We start from the raw sequence: 24,764 nt of genomic DNA on the forward strand, positions 1-24,764 counted from the left end.
TTTCTTTGTTTTTAATGACAAAAATTTAATTCTATTCTGGAGTGGTGCTTTTAGGGACTCTGCCATTCTGCCAGTTTTAGGAGGAATTGGAATACCTCCAAGTGTGGTGAATCTGGAACCTGAGATTTGGACAAACCTTGACTTGAATTTTCATTCCATTCTGAACTCATGAATGACTATTAGCGTTAGGCAAGAGACCATAAGAAATATGATTTGCGTGAATAACTTGTCTTATTTGAGCCTCAGTTTGCCCATCTGAAAAAGGAAGATGACAATTCTTGCCACTTGGGGTTGGGCACCATTCCTGACCCAAAGTAGCGAAGTAGTCAGTACATCATTAGTTTTCCTTTTGCCTCTTACTCACTTTTCTTTAGTCAGACTATATCTAAATCCCCTTTTACCATCCCTTTCCTTCTTCCTCCTGTCTGTTAAAACCGAAGGTCCAACTTCAGCTACCTACTTTTTTGTTCCTAAAATGAATGATCTGTAAGCCCCAGGCCCTGAATCTAAAAGAAAGGATAAATCCTGTGTGTCAGATACCGCCTTTGAATTCTAAGACAGCTTCTTCTCATGAAAACCTTGTTTCTGTATCATGTAAATACATGAATGACCACCAAGAGTTATGAAAGAAGGGGACCATGAGAAATGTCAGCTTTTGTAGAAAAGTTAGGAAATTACCTACTACTTATACATGGGATGAAAATGAATTCCAGGAAAACAATTTGCAAACAGACTTGAGACATAGGTATTAGTGACTTGGGGACTGCCTGCACTTATCCATCCTTTCTTTATTCAGTAAACGATATTTTAGGAATCCTTTTCTTTAGTCTGAAATAACAGAAGGCATGTTAGAACTGTATGTAACTGTGAATTGCTTTGAAAAATATTTGATAGATAAAGCTGACAATCTCAAGATTTAATGAAAGTTGTAAGTTAGTAACTTGGAATCAAATGTTCATGTTTTCATGTTTTACCTTAAGCACTTGACATATATGGTGCTAATTGTTGTTTATTTTAGATAATAGACAAATGCACTTTTAAAAATCATAAAGAAATGTTTTGACATCAGTTTGGGCATCTTCATTTCTGTACATTAATCAGACATTTGGAAGGTCTTTTGAGTACACTTTTGACTAATAAAGTAGTTCAGTAATTGAATTTAGTGTTAAAATAAACTTTAAGTGATATTGACAATCTTCTATCCCTTAAGTTGAATTATTTTTTTTTTAATCTGTACTTGTTGAGTTAGTGGGCAGACAGGAGCGGAGCTTATCGCTAAACTAACAGGCAGTATTTATTCCAGTTAAGTTTTACTTCTTTAAACAAAGAAGCCTTAAATTTTAGTATGTCCTTATTTACTTCAAGAGCAAACAGTTTGTTGTCTTTTTTAAAACTTGAAGGTAGTTTTCTAAGTAAATATTAAAACTCTATTATTAACTTTAAAGCTTTATAGTAATATTTTAAAGACCAGCTGCAGGGTTAAGTAAATTATTTGTGTCCTCAGCCCCTAATTAAGTTATTGCCTGTACTGTATTTACATTGGTTCACCTGAATTTTTCAAACAGGCAAGTTTCTAGATATGGATAGTGACATATATGGACGCATCTAATTGTAGATATGAAAGATTTCAAGCAGAAAAATTTTTTTGTCAAAATAATCTACATGTTAAATCTAAAGATCTTTGTGAAACTCTGGAGGTGGATTTCACTATACAGTGACAGCTTTTATCAATTCCACAAAAAACTATTCTAACAATTGAAAGTATTAAACCCTTTTAAGTTAGTAAATAGTAAACCTTATTCTAAACAGTTTGCCAATACTGAAGTTATAATCACAACTATTTGAATTCTAGCATGTTTATGACACTGTCAGATATGATGGGAGTTACAGAGGTCTTGTTTATGTTTTAATTTGTATTTATGGGCATAAATAAAATTACTTACTTAGGAAATATCTTTTAAGTATGTTTCCAACAATTGTTTCAATTTTAATCTTAAAATGGCCCATTTTGAAATCATAATTGAGCACATTAGCTCATCTATTATTTTTCTTCGATGACCGAATACACAAGTTCAGTGTTGTTAGAAATTTTTTAGGTTAAAAGTGACATTCAGGAATTGTTTCTGAGCTCATTTCTCTTCTGCCTTAGTAACAGAAGTGTGCATCTCTAACAAAGGCTAAATTTACATAAACATAGTAAAACATTTTTTAAAAATTAAGTACCTTTAACTTTTAAATGAAATTGATGGACTATCATAATAAAAAGTAAAGACGTTACCTCAAATGATCAAGAAGGCTGAAAACGATGAAGTTTTTTCACTTAATGTACTTGAAAAATCAAAAAATACTGGTTTTGAAATATTAACGCTTTGTAACCCCTGCCTGTAATACTGTTTCCTTTGAACTTCAAGTGCTTGCACACACACACACACACACACACTCGACAGTGCCCACAGCCTGACTTAGATCCACCCTTTCTCTTCGTTCACATTGTCCCGCTCTCTAAAGACGAGAAGTGTGTCTTTATCTCTGTCCCCAACCCTAAGTGCCTTGTCTGGAACATAGTAAGCTTTTGATAAGTGTGTTTGTAGTCAATTTAGAATCAGTGGCCATTAACAGTTATTTGGGTATCATTTGTATTTGGAATCTAATGAGAAAATAGTATATTACATTCCAGAGTTCTTATTAACACATTGATCACCACGTCCCCCAAACCTGGGTGACAGCTGTGTTTCCTCAGGGGCACCTGATCCACAGTGGGGGATCAAAGTGTTGAAAGCCCTATTCCTTATGTCTGCCTGCAGCTGTTTTGCAGTAGGACTATTCTGAGCTGCTTTGCATGTGTTCTTTTGCTCAATATTTAATTTTTGCCAAGGACAGGCTCTACTCAAAATATTAAACCAGCCTAAATATGGGCTCATGTCAGTATTTCCTTCTCTCTTGTGATTCCCTATCTCTTTTGTGTTGGTAGCACTCTCCTCAAAACATAATGCTGCTCTGTGTCATTTGTTAACCCTAATGTCCACCATGTCTATTCCCTCCTTTTTCAAGATCAAGAATGTTAACTGCTTAGGAAGCAGCAGGAGATTTTTCACCTGTCAGGTCTTAAATATGTTATTTTTTAAATTGCTGTTTTAAAACTGACTAATGGGCATATGTTATCAATGTATCATATGTCATTAGGTACAACCCTGTGGTTTGAAATTCTTAGGTATATTTTTATACTCACTTATGTTTAGTGACTATAATATTTGAACTCATTTTTGTTACTCAGGTGTTTAAAAGAGCAGCTTTATTGAGATTAAAATTTACATACCATGAAGTTTACCCTTAAATTTTCAAGTGTGCATTCATAGATGATTGTGCAGCCATCACTACTCTTTCATTTTAGAATATTTTTTCATCACCCCTAAAAGAAACCTTGTATTCATTTTTAAGTTACTCTCCTTTTCTCCCTTTTCCCATCCTCTGGCGGCCACTAATCTACTCTTTATGTCTGTGGATTTGCCTGTTCTAGATATTTCATATAAATGAAACTGTGTAATATGTGGCCTTTAATGTCTGGCTTCTATTTACCTAGAATAATGTTTTTGAAGTTCATTCATGATATAGCTTGTATCAGTATTTTATTCATTTTTAGGGCTAAAGACTATTCCATTGTATGGGTATACTATATTTATTCATCAATTTTGATGGACATTTGGGGTTTACCAGTTTTTGACTTACCATTAACAATGTTGCTATGAACACATGTACAAGTTTTTCTGTGGAAACATATTTTACTTCTCTTGGATGTATCTCATAGATTTATCAGCAAATAGAATTGCTGTGTCCTATAGTAAATATGAATAACTTTTGAGGAACTGCCAAACTGTCCTGCAAAAGTGCTACACCATTTTATAATCCAACAGCAGTATGTGAAGTCTCCAGTTTTTCCACATACACACCAATGCTTGTTATTGTCTGTCTTTTAATTTAGCTATTCGTGTGTGTGTGGAGTGGTATCTTGTGGTTTTGATTTGCATTTCCCTGGTGACCATCGGTGCTGAGCAACATTTCATGTGCTCATTATTAGCTGCTTGTATATCTTCTTCGGAGAAATGTCCATTCAAATCCTTTGCCCATTTTTTCATTGAGTTGTCTTTTTTTGTTGAGTGGTAACAGTTCTTTTATATTCTAGGTAAAAGTTTATTATCAGATATAAAATTTGCAGATATTTTCTCCCGTTCTGCTATTGTCTTTTCACTTTCTTAATGATACTCTTTGATACACAACAGTTTCTGTTGTTGTTAATTGAAGTATAGTCAATTTACAATGTTGTAGTAATTTCTGGTGTACAGCATCGTGATTCAGTTATACGTACATATATTCCTTTTGGTATTCTTTTTCATAATAGGCCATTAGAAGGCATTGAATATAGTTCTTTGTGCTATACATAGTAGGACCTGTTGTTTATCTGTTTTATGTATAGTAGTTTAGTATATGCAAATCCCAAACTCCCAACTTATCCATCCCCACCTGCTGCCCCCACACCATAACCAGAAGTTTGTTTTATATCTCTGTGAGTCTATATCTGTTTTGTAAATAAGTTCATTTGTATCAGTTTTTTAGATTCCACATGTAAGTAATATTATACGGTATTTTTCTTTCTCTTTCTCGTTTACTTCACTTAAAATGACAATCTCCAGGCCCATCCATGTTGCTAGAAATGGTATTATTTTATTCATTTTTATGGTTCAATAGTATTACAACTTCTTTATTCAATCATCTGTTGATGGACATTTAGGTTGCTTCCAGGTCTTGGCTATTGTAAATAGTGCAGCTATGAACATTGGGGTACATGTATCTTTTCAGATTAAGAGTTTCCTCCCAACATATGCCCAGAAGTGGGATTGCTGGATCATCAGGTAGGTCTATTTTTAATTTTTTAAGGAATCTCCATACTGTTTTCCATAATGGCTACACCAAACTACATTCCCACCAACAGTGTGGGAAGGTTCCCTTTTTTCCACACCCTCTCTAGTGTTTATTGTTTGTGGGTTTTTTATGATGGCCATTCTGACTGGTGTGAGGTAATACCTCATTGTAGTTTTGATTTTTTTACATTTCTCTGATAATTAGTGATGTTGAGCCTTTTTTCATGTGCCTATTGGCCATTTGCATATCTTCATTGGAGAAATGTTTGTTCAGGTCTTCTGCCCATTTTTTGACTGGTTTGTTTGGGGTTTTTTTTGTTGTTGTTGTTGTTACTGAGTTGTATGAGCTGTTTGTATATTCTGGAAATTAAGCCCTTGTCAACCACACCCTTTGCAAATATTTTCTCCCATGATGTGGGTTGTCTTTTCATTTTGTTTATAGTTTCTTTTGCTATGCAAAAGCTTATAATTTAATTAGGTCCCATTTGTTTACTTTTGCTTTTATTTCTATTGCCTCAGTAGACTTCCCTAGGAGAACACAGCTATGATTTATATCAGAGAATGTTTTGCCTGTGTTCTCTTCTAGGTTTATGGTGTCTTGTCTTATGTTTAATAAGTCTTTAAGCCATTTTAAGTTTATTTTTGTGTAGGGTGTGAGGGAGCACTCTAACTTTATTGATTTACATGGACTGTCCAGCTTTCCCAACACCACATATTGAAGAGACTGTCTTTTCTCCATTGTATATTCTTGCCTCTTTTGTCAAAGATTAATTGATTGTAGGTCTGTGGGTTTATTTCTGGGCTCTGTGATCTGTTCCATTGATCCATATGTCTGTTTTTGTGCCAATACCATGATACACAAAAGTTTTTTAATTTTAATGAAGTTCAAAATTCAAAATTTTATCTTTTTTATTTTTCGTCATTGTGTTTTGGGTGTCCTATCTAAGAAACATTGCCTAATGCAAGATCATGTAGATTTACTCCTGTGTTACATTTTGAGTAAAATTTTTGTATGTGGTGTTAAATAGGGATCAAGTTTTATTCTTTTGCTTGTATATATTTAGTTGTCTCAGTACCATTTGTTGAAAAAGCTGAACTTCCTCCATTGAACTGTTTTCATGCCTTTGTCAGAGATTAACTAAATTGTATTGCCTTCCTTGTTGAAAACCAATTGACCACAAATATAAGGGTTTATATACGGAAACTCAATTTGATTCCATTGATCTGTATGTTTATCTTTGTGCCAGTACTACATTGTCTTGATTACTATAACTTTATAGTAAGTTTTTAAAGTGGGAAGTTTGAATCCTCAAACTTTGTTCTTTTTCAAGATTATTTTGGTTATACAGGGTTCCTTGCATTTCTGTGTGATTTTAGAGTCAGCTTATCAGTTTTTACAAAGTTAGCTGGAATACTGATGCTGATTGCATTGAATCTGTAGGCTAATTTAGGGAGTTTTGCCATCTTAAAAATACTAAGTTCTAATCCATGAACATGGGCTGTCTTTCCATCTATTTAGGTCTTTAGTTTCTTTCCATAATGTTTTGTAATTTTCAGTGTACAAGTCTTGTACTTCTTAAAATAGAATTGTTTTCTTAATTTTAAGATTGTTCACTGTTAGTATATAGAAATACAATTGAATTTTGGATATTGATATTTTATCCTGCATCCTAGCTGAACTCAGTTATTATTTCTAGTAGTTTTTTTTAATGAATTCCGTAGAATTTTCTATATAGAAGACCATGTCATCAGTGAACAGAAGTAGTTTTACTTCATCCTTTTCAATCTGAATGAATGCCTTTTATTTCTTATTTTGCCTAATTGCTCTGGCTAGACATTCCAGTTGAATGAAAGCTGGAGAATAGACATCCTTGTTTCTGATTTTAAAGGAAACCATTCAGTCTTTCACAGTTAAGTATTATGTTATTATAGGTTTTTTGTAGATGGCCTGTCCATCAGATTAAGGAACTACTCTTTTATTTCTTTGTTGATTTTTTTTTTTAATTTGGTCATGACAAGGTTGGATTTTGTGAATATTTTTTCTGCATCTATTGAAATGGTTTATGTTTTTTATCCCTTATTCTGTTACTGTGCTATGTTGTATTGACTGATATTTGTATGCTAAACCAACCTTGTATGCATACTTGGTCATAGTATATCATCCTTTCTATATATTGTTGGGTTCAGTTTGCTTGGTTATTGTTAAAAGACTTTTGTGATTATATTCATAGGGATAATATTGGTCTGTAATTTTGTTTATTTTTCTTGGGATATCTTTGTCCATTTTTTTAAGTTATGGTAAAACACGCAACATGAAATTTACTTACCATTTTAACCATTTTTAAGTATACAGTTGTGAGCATTAAGTATATTCACATTGTTTTCCAACCATCACCACCATCCATCTCCAGAACTTTTTCATCTTCCCAAACTGAAACTATACTCATTAAACAGTAACTCCTCATTCTTCCTTGCCCTTAGCCCTTGGCAACCACCCTTCTACTCTGTGTCTCTATGAATATGACTATTCTAGGTTCCTCATGTAAGTGGAATCATACACAATATGTTCTTTTGTGACTAGCATATTTCACTTAGCCTAATGTCTTCACGGGTCATGCATATTGTGGCATGCGTGTATTAGAATTTCCTTCTTTTTAAAGGCTGAGTAATTTTCTGTTGTGTGTAAATACCACATTTTGTTTATCCATTCATTAATGGACACTTGGGTTGTTTGCTTCCTCCTTTTGGCTATTGTGAATAATACTGCTGTAAACATGGGTGTACAAATATCTGTTCAAGTCCCTTCTTTCAGTTCTTTTGGATATATACCCCAAAGTAGAATTGCTGGATCATGTGGTGATTTTGTGTTTAATTTTTTGAGGAACTACCATACTGTTTTTCACTGTAACTGCACCATTTTGTAGTCCCACCAGCAATGCATAAAGTTTCCAATTTTCCTACAACCTTATCAACACTTGGTATTTTCTGTGTTTTTGGTAATAGCCATTCTAATGGATGTGGAGTGTTTCTGTCCATTTTTAGTATCAGGGTAATACTGGTCTCATAAAATAAGTTGGTAAGTATTCCCTCCTTTTTTTTTTTTTTTTTTTTTTGACAAGGGAAAGAATATGAAGGATTAATGTTAATTCTTAAATGTTTGGTAGAATTCAGCAGTAATGGCATCTCGTCCTGGCTTTTCTTTGTGGGATTACAAAGCACTTTCTGTTTGGTATAGATCTGTTCAGATTTTCTATTTCTGCTTGACTCAGTTTTGGTGGTTTTGTCTTTTAAAAATGTGTCCATTTCATCTAGATTATCTAATTTGTTGGCATACAATCATCAATAATATTCCTTATAAGCACTTTTGTTTCTGTAAAGTCAATATTGATACCTTCCCTTTCATTACTGATTTTAATGATTTGAGTCTTCTCTTTTTTCTTGGTTAGTCTAGCTAAAGTTTTGTTCATTTTGTCGATCTTTTCAAAGAACCAGCTTTTGGTTTTGTTTATTGTCTCTATTGTTTTTCTGTTCTTTCTTTCATTTATTTTCGCTTAAATCTTTATTTCCTTCTGCCTGCTTTGGGTTTCATTTACTCTTCTTTTTCTAAGGTGTATGGTGAGGTTATTGATTTGAGATCTTTTTGCTTTTTTAAAAATATGTCACTGATTACTGCATCTCATAAATTTCGTTGTACTTTAATTTTCATTCATCTCAAAGCATTTTCTGATTTCCTTTGTGATTTTTTTGACCCATTGGTTGTATAGCTGTATGTTGTTTAATTTTCATGTATTTTGGGGTTACCCAAATTTCCATCTGCTGTTGATTTCTGATTTCATTCCATTGTGATCAGAGAACATACTTTGTATGATTTTAATCCTTTCAAATTGATTGAGGCTTGTTTCATAACCTAACATATGCTTTACCCTGGAGAATATTCCATGTGCACTTGAGAAGAATGTATATTCCGTTAGTGAATATTGCAGAATCATGAATATTCTGCTGTTAGTGAATTGGAAAGTGAGTTTCCAGTTGTTCTTACTGAATTGTGTGCTTCTCTTTAGCTCTGTCAGTTTCTGCTTCCTGTACTTTGGATCTCTGTTAGATGCATATTTGTTTAGAATTGTTATGTCTTTCTGATACATTAGCCCTTTGTCATTAAAAAAAAAAATCCTTCCTTATCTCTAGTAACAAATTTTCACATGACATCTGGGTTTCCTGATTTAGTGTAGCCACTCCAGCTCCCTTTTGGTTACTGTTTTCATAGTATATATTTTTCCATTCTTTTATTTTATCTTCCTGTTGTTATTGGCTTTTAAAAAATCATTATGAAGTAGCCCTCTTTGTCTTTAGTAATGTATTTCTTAACGTCTGCAAGCATACCTCAGAGGTATCACAAGTTCAGTTCCACAGCACTTCAGTGAAGCAAGTATCACAATAAATGGGGTCACACGAATTTTTTGATTTCCCAGTGCATATAAAAGATATGTTTACACTATACCATGGTCAATAAATATTGCAATAACATTATCTAAAAATGTACATACCTTAATTTTAAAATACTTTATTGCTAGAGAACACTAACCATCATCTGAGCCTTCAGCAAGCTGTAACCTTTTTACCTCAGTGTTGATGGCTGCTGACTGATGGGAGTGGTGGTTGCTGAAGGTGGGGTGGCTGTGGCAATTTCTTAAAATAAGACAATGAAGTTTGCCACATTGATTGACCCTTCCTTTCATGAATGTTTTCTCTGTAGGGTGCAAGGCTGTTTGATAGCATTTTACTCACAGAACTTCTTTCAGAATTGGAATTAGTCCTCTCAAACTCTGCTGCTGCTTAACCAACTTAGTTTGTGTAATATTCTGAATCCTTGGTTGACATTTCAACAGTCTTCACAGCATCTTTGCCAGGAGTAGATTCCATCTCAAGAAACTACTCTCTGCTCATCCGAAGCAGCTCCTCATCCACTCAGGTTTTATCATGAGACTGCAGCACTTCAGTCACATCTTCAGGCTCCACTTCTAATTCTAGTTCTTCTGCTGTTTCTACCACGTCCGCAGTGACTTCCCCTACTGAAGTCTTGAACCCCTCAAAGTCATCCGTGAGGTTTGAAATCAGCTTCTTCTGAACTCTTGTTAATATTGATATTTTGGCCTCTTCCCATGAATCATGAATGTTCTTAATGGTATCTAGAATGGTGAATCCTTCCCAGAAGGTTTTCAATTTATTTTGCCCAGTTCTGCCAGAGGATTCATTATCTGTTGTAAAATGTATTTCTTACCCTCACAAAATGTATTTCTTACATAATAAGACTTGAAAGTTGAAATTACTCCTTGGTGCATGGGCTGCAGAATGAATGCTGTGTTAGCAGGCATGAAAACAGTATCCACACTCTTGGCATTAATGGCTGCTATTGAGTAAGCATCTCCTTTTGTTAAATTGAAAAATTTTAGTCACTAATTAGTTTATTTTTTGCTTTGTTTTGTTTTTTTACCCTAATCCCCTTTTGTCAGAAGAATGATGAAAATGGAAACTGCTCAGGGGAAGGAATTGAATTCCCTACAACAAATTTATATGAACTAGAAAGCCGTGTTTTGACTGATCATTGGTCCATCCCTTACAAGCGGGAAGAATCACTAGGCAAATGCCTGTTGGCGTCTACCTACCTAGCAAGACTTGGTAAGTTCACACCTCCGGACACGGGAGTTTTGTGTTTTTTGGTTTTTTTTTTTTTCTGATAGGAGGCCTGACTTTAATCTTAGCTGCTGTCATTGCCCATCAGTATTATTAGATATTGTACTCTCTTAGCCTTTGTTTATCGACTGTGGAATAAAAGCATTGAATTAAATCAGCTATTTTCTTCTAACACCAATAAAGTGTAAGATTCAATAAGATACAATTGAAATGCCTTATGGATATTGATGTTAACTTTTTCCACAGAAGCTTGGAGCATTTTCGATTAAGGCTCAATTCAGTGGCTTTTTTTTTTTTTTTAAAGAGAAGAATGTAACGTTTATTTAACAAACATTTTATACTTATTAAGTGCTTGGCACTGTCTTAAGTGCTTTACAAATATTAAGCTATTAGAGTAATAAAATATCACTAGTTTGGAGAATAAGTATCAACATAAGGTAGCTTCTGTACTATAAACATTAAAGAGAGAATAATAATTTGTTTTTCTGTATTGAATTCAGTTATAAAATAAGATGAAGTGGTTACTTCTTGCGATTTTTTTCTTATTAAAAGTGCATAATTTATCATCGTGATTAAATATGAGACACATCAAAAGGAAATATTTTGACTAGGCCTTCATGATGCGTTTATACCTGGCTTCTCAGCAGCAGCATTTTGGAGTGCCTGTGAGGATGTAGGTACTATAGCTAGGTAGTGGGTCTGAAAAAAGAAAATGTGCTCAACAGTCTTCCCACTGATAAGCAAAACCTGCTATTGAGGTTTTCTTTTTAAGTAGATTCCAAAGGATAATTTTACAGTGAATTTATTCTTTCATTTAGTAAGTATTTATCACTTCCTCAGTGCCAGGCACAGTTGCATGCATTTTATTGCACAGATTCATCAGTTTGCTTTAGGGAAGAAGAGTGATTTTGGCATTTATTGAGAATTTTTTTGTTTTTAATAGAGCTGTTTAGGAAAACAATAATGGCTGTTAAGTAGCTGCTGCTGGCAGCTATTTAGTCAGATCATTGGAAGTTACTCTGACATGGAAACATAAGTTCAATCATTTCAGTTCTAACTAGTATTTATTTTACTATTAATAAATATATATTAATAATTAACAAAGGTAAATAAATATATTATACTATTAATAAATAACATAATACTGCGGCTTTCTCAGCCTGTTCCTTCATCAGAATGTATGTATTCTACTTTTAGTAATTCCTTAAGAATCAAGATTTCTATAATAAATAGTTCCATCTGCATGAATTTGAATGATACATGATTTCTGCAACTACCTAAAATCTAAAATAAGGCATATTGTTTCATTTATTTTGCTAAGGTCTTTCTGAGTCTGATGAGAATTGTAAAAGATTTATGGATAGGTGTATGCCTGAAGCATTTAAAAAGGTAAGAAAAATGTGCTATGCTAATATATATATTTTTGTCTGTGTGTGTGTGAGAGTGAAGGTGAACAGGCTTTTTGTTTTAGTTTTAGTTTTTTATATATAAGACCAGTTTATGAATCCTGTTCAACTGAGGAGTGCTCTAATATGAAAAAAAGACAGAGCTCAGTAAATCTTTGTTGAATGAATAAATGAGTCTCCTGCTGTCTCCTATTTCTGGGTTTTGACATCCATATTTGTCCCATATGCAAGTAAGTCCCTGCAACTACAGATGGGTGAAGTTTGTATTTATCTTAAAACCCAGTAAAATAAACTGTTCATTTGCAGGCTATTATTCCTGTCTGCATCTTGACAGAGAGAGTCTCCTTTGATTCAAGGCTTAAGAGAGAACAAAATTAATTTTAGGAACAAAAATAACTTGATCTTTGAAAAAAGGGAGAAATCTTTTTAAATTGTTATTTGGGTAGGAATTATATGGAATCAAGATTGATCTTCATTTTGGATGAACTCATCTACCATTTTGTAGTTTAAAGTTATTTTCAACTTTAAAGAATTTTGTTAAGAATTATAGTAACTTTTAAAAAAATAACAGCACTTTTATAATGTAACATACTGTGACACATATCATAATGTACGCATAAATTTGCAGAGAAAGAAAATACAAGTTTATGCAGAGTCATGAAAAAGGATTTATTCATGTAAGGAAAGGATCTTTAGGTTGATCATCTCCAGATTCAGAGAGCCCTGTGTCAAATCAGTCCAGCAGCAAGTTGCATATTTGGAATATAATACTCTTTAACTCTATACAGAGATGCTTCAGAGGACTGTTTTATTTTATGCCCTCAGCTGTTTGTAATAGTATAATAAATGGTCCAGTGGTTTTGGAGTTTTTTTTCTATAAAACTGTGAACACAATGATACCCTGCATTGTGTTCAGTGTTGTTCAAATCTTAGAGTTCAGAGCTATTAAAAAGGTTCTCTAAACCAGAAGAGCAATGTAATTCTGTAGATTTGGTTGCCAGAAAACTCAAGTGTATTTTATGTAATTGGTATTGCTTCCCTTAAAGGCTGTGTTTCCTTGTATGACTCTCCCCCCTACCTTCTTCCCTAGGCTTTTCTTACGTGCTACCTTTTTTTTTTTTGTTTTGTTAAGAATTGAGAGTATGTGTAAATAATAAGCAGTTTGTATGAATGAGGTACACAAAAGGAGCTCTGTTGTAATTTCTACTTTCTTCACCTTTCACCTTCAGGCTAGGCTGTATTCTTTACTAGTATATTGAGGAAGGGCAAAACATCTAGGTCTGGCAATGGTGCATAGTTATTTAAACTTTGTGTGCATCTTCCTACAAGGTGCTGCCTGTCTTGCCCCACCTCATCTGGAAGGTAGATAGAACTCCATTTTCAAAGTAAAAACTGAATAAATGAGATGGGAACAGAGGGGAGTGGTGCTTAGTGCACATAATTTTTATTTTGTAGTCACTTGAAGCTTCTTAAATCTTAATCTCTGCTGTATTATCTAATTTTTAAGTACCGGAATAATATACAGGCAGGCAAAAGAATTCTTGCGAAAAATAGTAACTCATTGGTTTATATAAAATCTGTCTTATGGTTATTGCTCATTTGAGCAAATAACGCAGCTAATTGCTATATAGAAAATCTGGAGCTGAGGTTTTCCTCTGCAGCTAAAGAAATTTGGGCTCTTTCAGCTGTTCTTGTTAAGGGTTCTCAGTGTGACCAAGATGAAATTTATGTAGCACAGTATTTTCCCTCTGAAGAGAAATCTTACAAAAATATGAACCGACCATACCAATTTGCCATTATTAAGTGGAAACTTTGACTCCTCATTCCCTGTTCTGGCAGTTGTTCCTGAGTTAGACTTCCCCAAGGACTAGAAGACTAAAGATTGGGGAAATCCAAAGATGATGATTTTAGATTCATCTGTGTGCCTTTTCCTTCCTTTTAAACAAATCTAAGATGCTGTCTGAGTATAAGATGCACCATTGTTTTATATTTTATGTTTTATATTTAAGAAAAAATAGCTGCAAAGAAAACTGTGTTACAGTGCCTTATCACTTAGAGCTATTTTAGATTTCCTTAGATATTTTTTAAAAATTGACTATTACTTTTATACATACCAGAAAGGGAAATACAAGCAAAATAAATTGGTAAGATATTTCTAAAATGTTTTCACATTTGGAGCCTTGCTGCCATCTGGTCGACAGGTGCGAAGATGTAGTCCTGGGTTTCTGAGATCTAAAAAATATGAAGAGTGTGTATGGTCAAATCATGAAATATAGCATCCATTTTTTAGATTTTAGGAATGTTGATTAATAGTGACGGCCAAGATACATTAATTATAAAACGTTACTACTTATAAGATACTTTCACATTTGTTATACACCTTCTAATACTTGTAACATCTATGCGAAGTGGGTAGGAATTATGCCTCTTGTGAGATGAGAGAACTAAGCCTCTGAGAACTCAGGTAAATTTGTCCAAGACCACACAGCTAGAAAACAGTCGTGCCACAACTGATCTCAGGTTCTTTCTTGCTCTACATCACTTGGCCTCCCCTAGTAATAATGAAAAGTAGAGAAACAAACATTTTATTTTAAGCAGATTGTTTTAATACAAGGGACTTAAAGTTCAAAAGCAAAACTAAGTGTTGACTGTGAAATAAGTGAACGAGTATATGGACTACAGCTGTGGGTCTTTTGAAGCAAGTCATCTACATAAAAATAAGTATTATGGTAGTAATCTCATGATTATTCAAGATTGAATTGATAGCCGTAGACATTTTTTTTTCTTTTCAAGTGAAAGTCTAAACTGCCCTTTATATTTATATAGCTCCTGACATCAAGTGCTGTTCACAAGTGGGGTACTGAAATTCATGAAGGGATCTACAACATGTTGATGCTATTAATAGAACTGGTTGCAGAGAGAATAAAACAGGACCCAATTCCTACTGGTCTGCTGGCTGTGCTTACAATGGTACAGTATCTCTAAAATGAAGTACTTTGTGTTTTGATTTTGTTTAAAATACCTTACTTACCCTCTGACATAATTAACAAGGAGAGATGATAATGTTATCATTAAAGATATTAACTTGGCTATTAGGGTTCTTGCTTTTATTTTAAAAGCAAAACAACCGTTCTGTGTTTTCAATTTTAAAGGAATACCTTTCTAATTTTAAGCTTTTTCAACTTTTGGAATGATTAAATAGCTTTCCCTATGTCTCCCTGGTTATTTGCATCATAAGTACTGTCACATAAGGTGTTTGTGTAGTTTATGGACTTTTCCCCTGACTAGTAACAGCAGCTGCGTGAAGTAGGGCACTATGTTTTTCCTAACTTTCATCTTCCCTGCCTTGTTGCTCAGCTCTACTTGTGGTGGTCCTAGGACGTCTGGAGCCTTAGCATCACCTTGCCTTGGATCAGACCTCTCGTCCTGCTCCCTCCTTCTCTTCCCCCATAGCAAATGTTGAACAGAACAGGAGAGCACCACTTTGATCATTTGTTCCTCAGCACCAGCTAAGGAATTTTTTGTTGGAATACTTGAAAGATTTCATTAATGAAGCAGTCCAAGGCTGTATTTTTATCTTCTTTTCTAATGCTAATATGTGTTGCTATAGAAATAGGTAGTAATAATGTTTCTCTCTTCTCTTTGAATCTAGGCTTTCAATCCTGATAATGAATACCATTTTAAAAACAGAATGAAAGTGTCTCAAAGGAATTGGGCAGAAGTGTTTGGAGAGGGAAATATGTTCGCTATTTCACCTGTTTCTACTTTCCAAAAGGTAGACATAGTTTTGTTTCATCTTTTAATAGAGAATATATTGGAAAAGATTTTTTCCCTGCTCTAAAAATGATAGTTTATGTGGAAGGATTAAAACAGTCTGTGAAAAAATGACAAATACTCCATATGGTTCATAAAATTGCTTAACATTTTTTTCAGCTATTGTGTGTTTTTCCATAGCTGTTAACTAATACCATGAAGAACTTTGTAGATTTGAAATGGTGTTTAGTGAAACGAGAAGTGACCACATGACATGAGTGCCCTATTTATTGAATTATCAGAAGCCCAGTTTAGTGGGCGTCCCAGTTTCTTAGAGATGTTTGAGAAGTAGAGCTTTTCAAATCATTTGAAATGACTAATTATTCCTAGAAAAAAATAACCTAGTAGTTAATCTCATGTATAATTTTCTTGTAAACTGCATAAGCTTTAAAGCTTTTGGTTTTTTTTTAAGCACAGACTAACATCTTTATTTTATTTTTAAAGGCCAGCAATGTGCCAATAACATTATACCCGCAAGGAGTACATAATTCTGGGACTAAAACTTTAATCTCTTGATTCCTGATTTGCTACTCTTTAAGTTAATAATTTTTAATTCCTGAAATATAACTCTCTTAGAGAATTTAACTCGTTATTTTGTACCTCAGAGAGCTTAAACAATTGATCTCAGCCACCCAAAATGCATAAATGCTTCATATTGTTGCAATTCCATCAAAATACAGACTTACTTCTAAAATTATTTACAGTAATGTGAGAGATTCACATTTAGAAACATTTGGAGAAACCTTTTGAAATATTTTTAAATTAAAAATTTTCCCCAACTTTTTTTTTAGGGTTACAGAAATATGAGGGTTAGTAGGGAAGTTTTTATATTGCTATCTCAATTTCTGTTTTCTTTTCTTATAGGAGCCTCATGGATGGGTTGTGGATTTGGTAAATAAGGTATACAGCTTTTATTAATATGGTCATGTTTTCCATTTTCTAATAAGATTTTCTAGAGTATGGTATTTTAGGTAGATGAAAGCTATAGAGAATAATCAGATAATAATCTGTTTTAGGGTTTCTTCCTCTTTTTTATATGTGCTATTTATACAGATAAACATCAGCTTTAGATCTTAGCACATCTCCTGCAGTGTATCACAGGAGCATTGGAATTATTTTTGTGATGACTCTCAAGACCAGGATTATAGAGCATACTGATAAGTAGAATGTGAGCCTTAGTTCCTTGTTTAAACTCTTAAGATATAGCATTTTACCTTAATATTAATTTGTACCTTTTTTCTTCTAAGTTCGGAGAACTAGGTGGATTTGCAGCAATCCAAGCCAAGCTCCATTCAGAAGATATAGAACTTGGGGTAAGTTAAACCCCACTATATGTACCCGATGTGGAAGTTCACTTTATGTGGGTTGGTGTGTAACCCAGAGGACATACTCTAAACACATGAACTTCAATGTTAAAGTTGAAGTTAATCTTTGCAGGAACAGCTTCCATAGTTCTGATAACCACAGAAAAATTTACTCTTAATCATAGTAGCCAAACTTCAATGTAGGGTTTTTGGGGTTTTTCTTTTTCCCCACCACACTGATTTCTCTTTATGACATTCTCCTCTTTCTTTGTAGTGGTTACATGAAATTATCTTGCTGTTTAGGGACCGTTGCTGTATGTGGCAAGTATATGTGTACAAAACAATTTTATGCCTCAGTTAATCAGAATTTATTTTATAGTACCAGAAACAAATAAAATATTTTAAGATTGGTTAGTCAGCTTTTTGGTGTTGCAGAGATTTAAACGTAACAAAGGGCTATAACAGGAGCTTAGAATCATCCATCGGGTACAATATCATTATCTTTTCATGTTAACTTCGTTTTCTCAAAAAAAGTTAACCTCGTGGTAAGGGAAATAACTTAATCTTTAATTTTTTGCAGACTGCTGACCTCTTTGTTACTGAGAGCACTCTATTCTTTTCTCTAGTTAAGTAATCATTCAATTAAAAATGAGTTATTACGTACTTGCCATGTAGATGACAGTGTTCTAGCTACTGTAATTGATCAGAGCAGAAAGTGATGTGATAACATAATATAACTAAGTGATGCGAATTGTGCTTAGAATAGCAGTTATTTCTGTGGGACCATGACTAATCAGTTAATTCCCTTAGTCCATCTTTGCATGAGGGCAGTAACAACCGTCAAGGAGAGAGACTGGTGCAACATAGGTAATAGACTATGTCTTGCTACCCTCTGTTTATCCTTAAAGATCAGGTGTCTGCCAGATCATAAATACTTCTACTGGCACCAATCAGAGGCCTCTCCTCCCTCCCTGACTATTAACTAGGTTGTGAGGCTGTCATTTTGATACCCATAAAATGGACTGAGTATGTTAGAGATGACTTTATTGACGTGGAAGATAATAGGTAGTAACTTAAAAAGTCAGACAGAACAAAAACCTATTTAGATACAGGGTTTTATCCAGCTTACTTGTTTCTCAGGAACTGGCTGTATAGGTCATTTGGGCAATATTAGAAATGAACTTCATTTTTTTAAAAAAAAGTTTAAAACACTCACTCATTTCCTGCAGAGTTTATTTATTTAAACAGACAAACAGAGAATCCCAAAGTTTCTACCCTACTTAGATGAAAATTGGCTAAGGGTTGATATGTAGGAATCTGAGCTTGCCCTCACTATTATCAAATGTCTTGAGGCTAAAGATTCCTCCAGGATTTTTCCCTTAGGTCAGACAAACTGTGTTGTTTGTTACTGTTGATGTAGAATTAGATTGGTTAGGTTGTATTGAGATGATAAAATTCAGACATAAGAGAAAGAGATTCCAAAGATTGAGACTAATTTTAGCAAACAAGTATAATTAAAATTTCACAGTAAGTTTCTGATTTTGACCAGTTAAGAAGGTAACTAAGTCCCAGAATAAATTTAAGGCCATATTATAAGACCAAGTACAAGTAAATGTACTCATTTTATATTTACATATTTTTGAATTTGAAAAATACTGGGGAAAAACCATCATTCCCAATCCTATACTGGGGGGGAGCAGTAGGTAGTAGCTCAGTGGTAGAGCACATGCTTAGCATGCACAAGGTCCTATGTTCAATCCCCAGTACCTCCACTTTAAATTAAAATTAAAATTAAAATTAAGTAAAAACCTATACAAAGTAAGAAATGAAAGTTGTTCCTCCTCCACCCTACCCCCACACATACACCTCCTACCATTTAGTGCATAACCTTTCTGACTTTCCAAAGTTTATATAAAGTATATATGCATGTTCTTTCTCTCTTTAAGAGACTAAATTGTAATCAAGCTATACCTAGTAGCATATTTTCATATAACATTAAATCATGGACACCTTAAGGTTAGTACTGTTTTTAATGGTTCTAATGTGTTACTGCAAATGTACTATGATGCAGTCACTTACTAATGAGCATTGGATTATTTCTAAGTTTTTACTGTTACAGAGAGTGTTCCATGTAAAATTGTCTTTGTGTGCTTATGCTACCATTTCTGAAGGATAGTTTCCTAGAAAGTGGGATTTCTGCATTAAAGACTATATACATTTTAAAATTATAACTGACAGTGCTAAACCTCTTTCCAAAAAGCTGTCACCAGTCTATACTCCCGCAAAGCGATTTCCTCATACTCTCGTCAGTACTGAATGCTGTCATTCTTTAATTTTCCAATATGATGGACCAAAAAAAGGTGGTATTTTATGATTTAATTTGTAATACTCTGATTTCCTATGAATCTGGGCACTTTGTCATATGATTATTGGCTGTTTGCATTTCCTCTGTAGATTTGACCTAGTTACATAGGTCTCTTTGTATTGATTGTCTTATTAACTTTTAGGAATTCTTTTTACATTAACAATATCGATGCCATGTCTGTTCTGTGTATTTGTAAATTTTTTCCCTCAGTCTTTTGCTTCTTTTTTTATTTTTATTGATGGTGTCTTTTTGCTCTACAGAGGCTTTAAAATTTTTATATACCCAGTTTTTTCCTTAATAGCTTCAAAGTTTTCTGATTTGCCTGGGGAATGTTCCCTATCTCAGAGTTACAAAAATACTCATTTCATTTTATTCTTACTCAGTTTCACTTTTTTAACTTAGTTTTTGAGCTCATTTAGAGCTTACTTATATATATGATATAAGATAGAGATCTAATTTTATTTTCTTCCAAATGAGTAACTAATTGTAAGATCCTCTAATGAATAATGCAGTTTTTCTTCACTATTTTGATTTGTTTGCTTTATCAAATGTCAGGGGCCCATGTGCACCTGAATTTGTTCCTGGACTTCTGTTCCAGCCATTCATTCGTTCAGCCATCCTCTGGCCATTTCTGTTTTAATTATTGGTAGTGCCAGTTCTGCTCAGCATCTTTCTTTTCTCTAATTTTTTTAATCATTCACATATTTTTACTCTTCTGAATATAGTCAGCATGTCAGATTCTCCTGCAGAAAGTTCCACCAAGATGATATGTGGAATTGTGTTCAGTTTATAGGTGTGGAAGATTGATGTTTTCACAGTGCTGGTCCCTTCCATTCAAAAACATCGTATCTCCTCATTTATTTGTGCCTTTCATGTATTTCAGTAAAGTTTTATAATTTTCTTCATCAAAGTCTTAAATTTTTTTTGTTAAAGACACATTTCACTCCTTCCTGAACTATTCTCTCCCTTTTCAAATAATTTTTATTATTCTACAAAGTGAACTTTAGAATCACCTCATCCAGGCCTCCAGAGAAGTTTTATTGGCATATTAGGATTTAAATTACACTACAATAATTTAAATTTAAATGAATTGACATCTTTATATCAGTCCTCCCTGTCCAAGAGCGTAAAGTATTCTCTGACATACTGAAAGGGGTTTGTTTAATGTTGAAAGGAAGAAAATTGCTCATACTTGTTTCTCGCCTTCACTGTCTTTTTCCAGGCAGTCTCAGCACTGCTGCAGCCCCTAGGAGTGTGTGCAGAGTACCTCAACTCCTCAGTGGTACAGGTAAGATAAGCCGTTGAACATTTACTTCACAGGTGATATAAGGCACACAGACAGTAAAAATTATCTTGTTATCAGGTTGTTCAGAATTGTGCCTAATTTGTAATTTTTTTTTCAGATTAGCTATCCTTGTAGTGAAAATAATATCAGAAGACAAATAAAAATGATTAATAATTTAAGATACAGGAGAGAGCTAACATTTAAGGTTATTTACCTTTTTAATTTATCATTTTATCAAATATAATTACATATTATAACATATATTTTTCTTCGCTTCCTTAACCAGGAAATAGGTATATAACCCTCCTCTCTTCACTGGCTTATTTAAGGGTTCAGTGCCATTAGTGTTGAGCAGTCTGCTAGGCTCACTTACCAGCCAAGTCACTTGGTGCTGAAGAAAAGTTTAACAGCACATCCTGTGTGATTTCCTGTCTCTGCAGATTGTAAGTCAGCAGGTCATAGGATAATCAAAGCTGTGAGTGTTCAGCTTCCTAATGCTTAGGGCCTGTAACACTTTCTAGTTTCCTTTCCATTTCAGTTAATAAGTTTTACAGAATAATTGTCATACGGAAATTCCTTCATTTATTATTTTCTTATGAAAATAAATCTGTGAAACTTTTGAAAGTTTTGAGAGAAATGTTTTTGTATGCACTATTCCTTCTTTCTAATACCTCATTTGATTAGGGCCATTTTTAACAAGGGAGATATGATTTTTTTTTTAGTAGGTTCTGGAAATTTCTGTTTCTAAGTTTTAAGTGCCTTCTTTAGATATCAAAATAATACTGCAAGGTTTTTAAATGAAACAGAATGGCTACTTACATATTTCTTCATTCTGGATATTAAGCTTTTTAGAAACAACTTTCACTTATTAAGCATGCAAATATAATCATTTGTGTTGTAGCTGAAACACTAAGGCATAAAGAGGTAAAATGATTTGACTTTTAGTAATTTAATAATAAATATTAATAATTTAATAATTGGCTTTTTAATGATCAGGTCCAGGATTGAATTTTTAAATGCATGCTCTTGACCCATGCATTGCAACATGGAGAGATTTAGTATAAATATTCCCAGCAGCTAATTAATACTAAGTTCTTTAGAAATTCCAGGTTTTATATCTAAACATAGTATACTTTTAAAAGAGTAAAAAAGTCTATGAAGTTTCAACCAAAGCATATTTAACTTTATTTTAATTATATCAAACTATCCAACCTGAAATTCATTCAGCAATTAATTCATACCATATTTATATAAATTAACTGGTATGTCTACCGCTTGCTTCTTGTGTGACTTTGGAAGACTTCATGTGACACCTGTGCCTTGGCTCCCTTGTTTATAAAACAGTGATAACGATCATGCCTGTCTCACAGAGCTGCAGTGGGAATTCAGCAGGACTGGCATATGCTGACAAGAACAGTGTGACTTGCCTCTTACCCTGACAGCCCTCAGTTCTCACTCTGTAGTTGGCATAACTGTAAATAAAGAAGTTCTATTTGGATGATTGCCAGATGTCATTTTAATTCATTGCTAATATCTTCTTGGCTTTGACAGCCAAATATTTTCTATCTTCTCTTATCACCAGATAAGTTTTAAAAATTATTTTACTTGGCTAGATCGTTTAGATCTAGCTAATATTTTATTGTTTCTCACATACTATTCAGAGTCCACTGTCTGGTTATGCTGCCGTTTTGGAGCAGTGTGTCATATGAGTCTTATCTGTAGGCCTCATTTATACCAGCAAGCAAAAGTGCGTATAACAGCATCTGTTTCGTGGGCTGTGCTGCTTTAATTTTTTAATCCGATGCATAGTACTGTATTACAAAAATAATACATACTCATGCTCAGTGTTTTAAATTAGTCCATGTATCTTTGGTTGCTCTTCAGAGGACCCTTATAAGATAATAAAGACAGGGATTGCACCTGTATGATATTAAAAAAGCTGAGGCACAGAGTCAGTTAAGGGTTTACGTGGGATGGTATTAGCTGGTTAGTGGCAGCTCTGATACTAGAATTCAGATCTTTGCATTGCACCCTCTTCTTTGTGAAATGTGACTGACGAAATTTCTCCTCCCCAGTTTTGGGACAGATTCAGGGATCCTTATTAACTGTAGCACTGTTTTTCTGCAGCCCATGCTAGACCCAGTCATCCTTACTACGATCCAGGATGTGCGGAGTGTGGAGGAAAAGGACCTCAAAGACAAGGTAATGCTCTCTCCAGTCAGGTGGCCCCAGTGCCTTTTGGTCCATGGAAGGAGAGCCAGAACTTGGAGCAAGGTTCAGACACCATTGCTCTTTGGATTCTGGTCACATACAGCTCACCTCAAATTAAGTTTACATTTCATAACCAAAAAATGTTTCTTCTGAAGTACCAAGAGGTTAATGTTACCTCAGTCAATAGAATGAATGTAGGGTTCTCAGTAAGTGATACCATTAAGAATTTTACTAACATGTTCATTTTGATAGTATTATAATTGGTATAGCATTGAAGAAGCTTAAGTACTAAAAGCTGATCCAGGGGGAGGGTACACAGCTCAGTGGCAGAGTGCATGCTTAGCATGCATGAGGTCCTGAGTTTAATCCCCAGTACCTCCATTAAAAATAAAATAAAATAAATAAATAAACAAACAAACAAACAAACTTAATTACCTCCCCCCCCAAAAAAAAACTCAAAAAGGAAGGGAGGGAGGAAGGAAAGCTGATCCAAAGTTTGAAGCAGTTTTAACATTTAAATTTGACATGATTTATTTTGTCTACCTTGAATTTCTCACAGAGCCCTTCCCTTTTCTTTGCTCACCCACGTGTTAACTTTTGTTTAGAAGAAAATGTAGCTAATTGACCATGTGGAATATCAGATACCGCTAGACCATTGTTATTGAAAATGTCCTGTATTCCTTTGTGTTTGTAAGAATAGACATCAGAATGTTTTCATGGTTCCTTTTTTTGTTAATCTTTGTATGTATGTGCTTGTGTGTGTTGTTTTATTTTATTTTTTAATAAAAGAGATTGGTTAGCATCCCTGAGCTCTTGTCTGCCATTAAGTTACTCTGCATGCGCTTCCAACCGGATCTGGTGACCGTCGTGGATGACCTTCGACTAGACATCCTACTGCGCATGCTGAAATCACCACATTTTAGTGCTAAAATGAATTCCCTCAAAGAAGTAAGTTTTGCATTTGTTTCTGGAACACTTAAAGCACAGACACTTTACGGAAGTTCTTCCAAAACTTGTGGTTATCAATGTAAAAATGTTGAGAAATAACACTAATTTCTTGTAATCCTACAAAAAGACATAACAATGATTATATGTAAAATGGTATACATGTTTATAATTGTTAATAAAGTGATCTTTTTATATGTATTATATTCAAAATTCATTCTCTGAAATATTTGAAATATTTAGTGTTTCAGTGAAATTTCCTAGAACATAATTCCTTGGAATATATAGTTTAAGATTTACTTTTTTCTTTAAGTGTACAATTCCTTTTATTAGATTTCAGATATACGTTTACGTAAACCAAACCTAACTGGGGTTGGGGCAAAAACAAAATGACTACCAAAGTGATGGTCTAAGCAAAGTGACAGGAGTAATTTTTTATAGCTTCCTAAACTTTACAGGAGCATAGTCGGTTTTGGTGAGTGGCAAGTGGAGTTCAATACAGTTCAACCAATACAGTTCAACCATAATTCCAGCTCTTTTCCTTCATTTTGTATTAATTAGGATTCTTGGCTGTAAGTGAAATAAACTCATTTTGAATCATCTAAGGCCAAAAGAGGAATTTAATGGACAAAGACTGGGATATCTCACATGAATAAGAGATTGACTAGCCATACCCTGTCAGGGCAGGGACACATGTAGGCGGCAGGAGCAACTGGAATCTGAGACCTGACCACTGCCAGGACTCTGTCCAGGTCTTAGCTCTGCTTTTCAGAGCATGATGGCCTTGTTCGCTCTCTACCTGCAGAGTGACATCTTGTGTGTGATAGA

The 24,764-nt window shown here is 34.0% G+C and overlaps 1 protein-coding gene across 3 annotated transcripts in view; it reads left to right on the plus strand.

Moving 5' to 3' along the window:
- The window catches only part of USP24 (ubiquitin specific peptidase 24), a 120,159-nt gene that overhangs the window by 19,046 nt on the left and 76,349 nt on the right, over window positions 1-24,764 (plus strand). For 2 of the 3 annotated variants that reach the window (XM_074376402.1, XM_074376404.1), the window contains exons 2-10: window positions 10,427-10,592; window positions 11,929-11,996; window positions 14,840-14,983; window positions 15,666-15,788; window positions 16,691-16,726; window positions 17,074-17,139; window positions 20,718-20,783; window positions 22,908-22,982; window positions 23,781-23,939. In XM_074376402.1, the coding sequence (XP_074232503.1) occupies window positions 10,427-10,592; window positions 11,929-11,996; window positions 14,840-14,983; window positions 15,666-15,788; window positions 16,691-16,726; window positions 17,074-17,139; window positions 20,718-20,783; window positions 22,908-22,982; window positions 23,781-23,939 (903 nt within the window). The remainder of the gene's footprint in view (window positions 1-10,426; window positions 10,593-11,928; window positions 11,997-14,839; window positions 14,984-15,665; window positions 15,789-16,690; window positions 16,727-17,073; window positions 17,140-20,717; window positions 20,784-22,907; window positions 22,983-23,780; window positions 23,940-24,764) is intronic. The other variant, XM_074376403.1, reaches the window with a different exon arrangement.

The sequence above is a fragment of the Camelus bactrianus genome, chromosome 13 (assembly GCF_048773025.1).
Source record: "Camelus bactrianus isolate YW-2024 breed Bactrian camel chromosome 13, ASM4877302v1, whole genome shotgun sequence".
NCBI lineage: Eukaryota > Metazoa > Chordata > Mammalia > Artiodactyla > Camelidae > Camelus > Camelus bactrianus.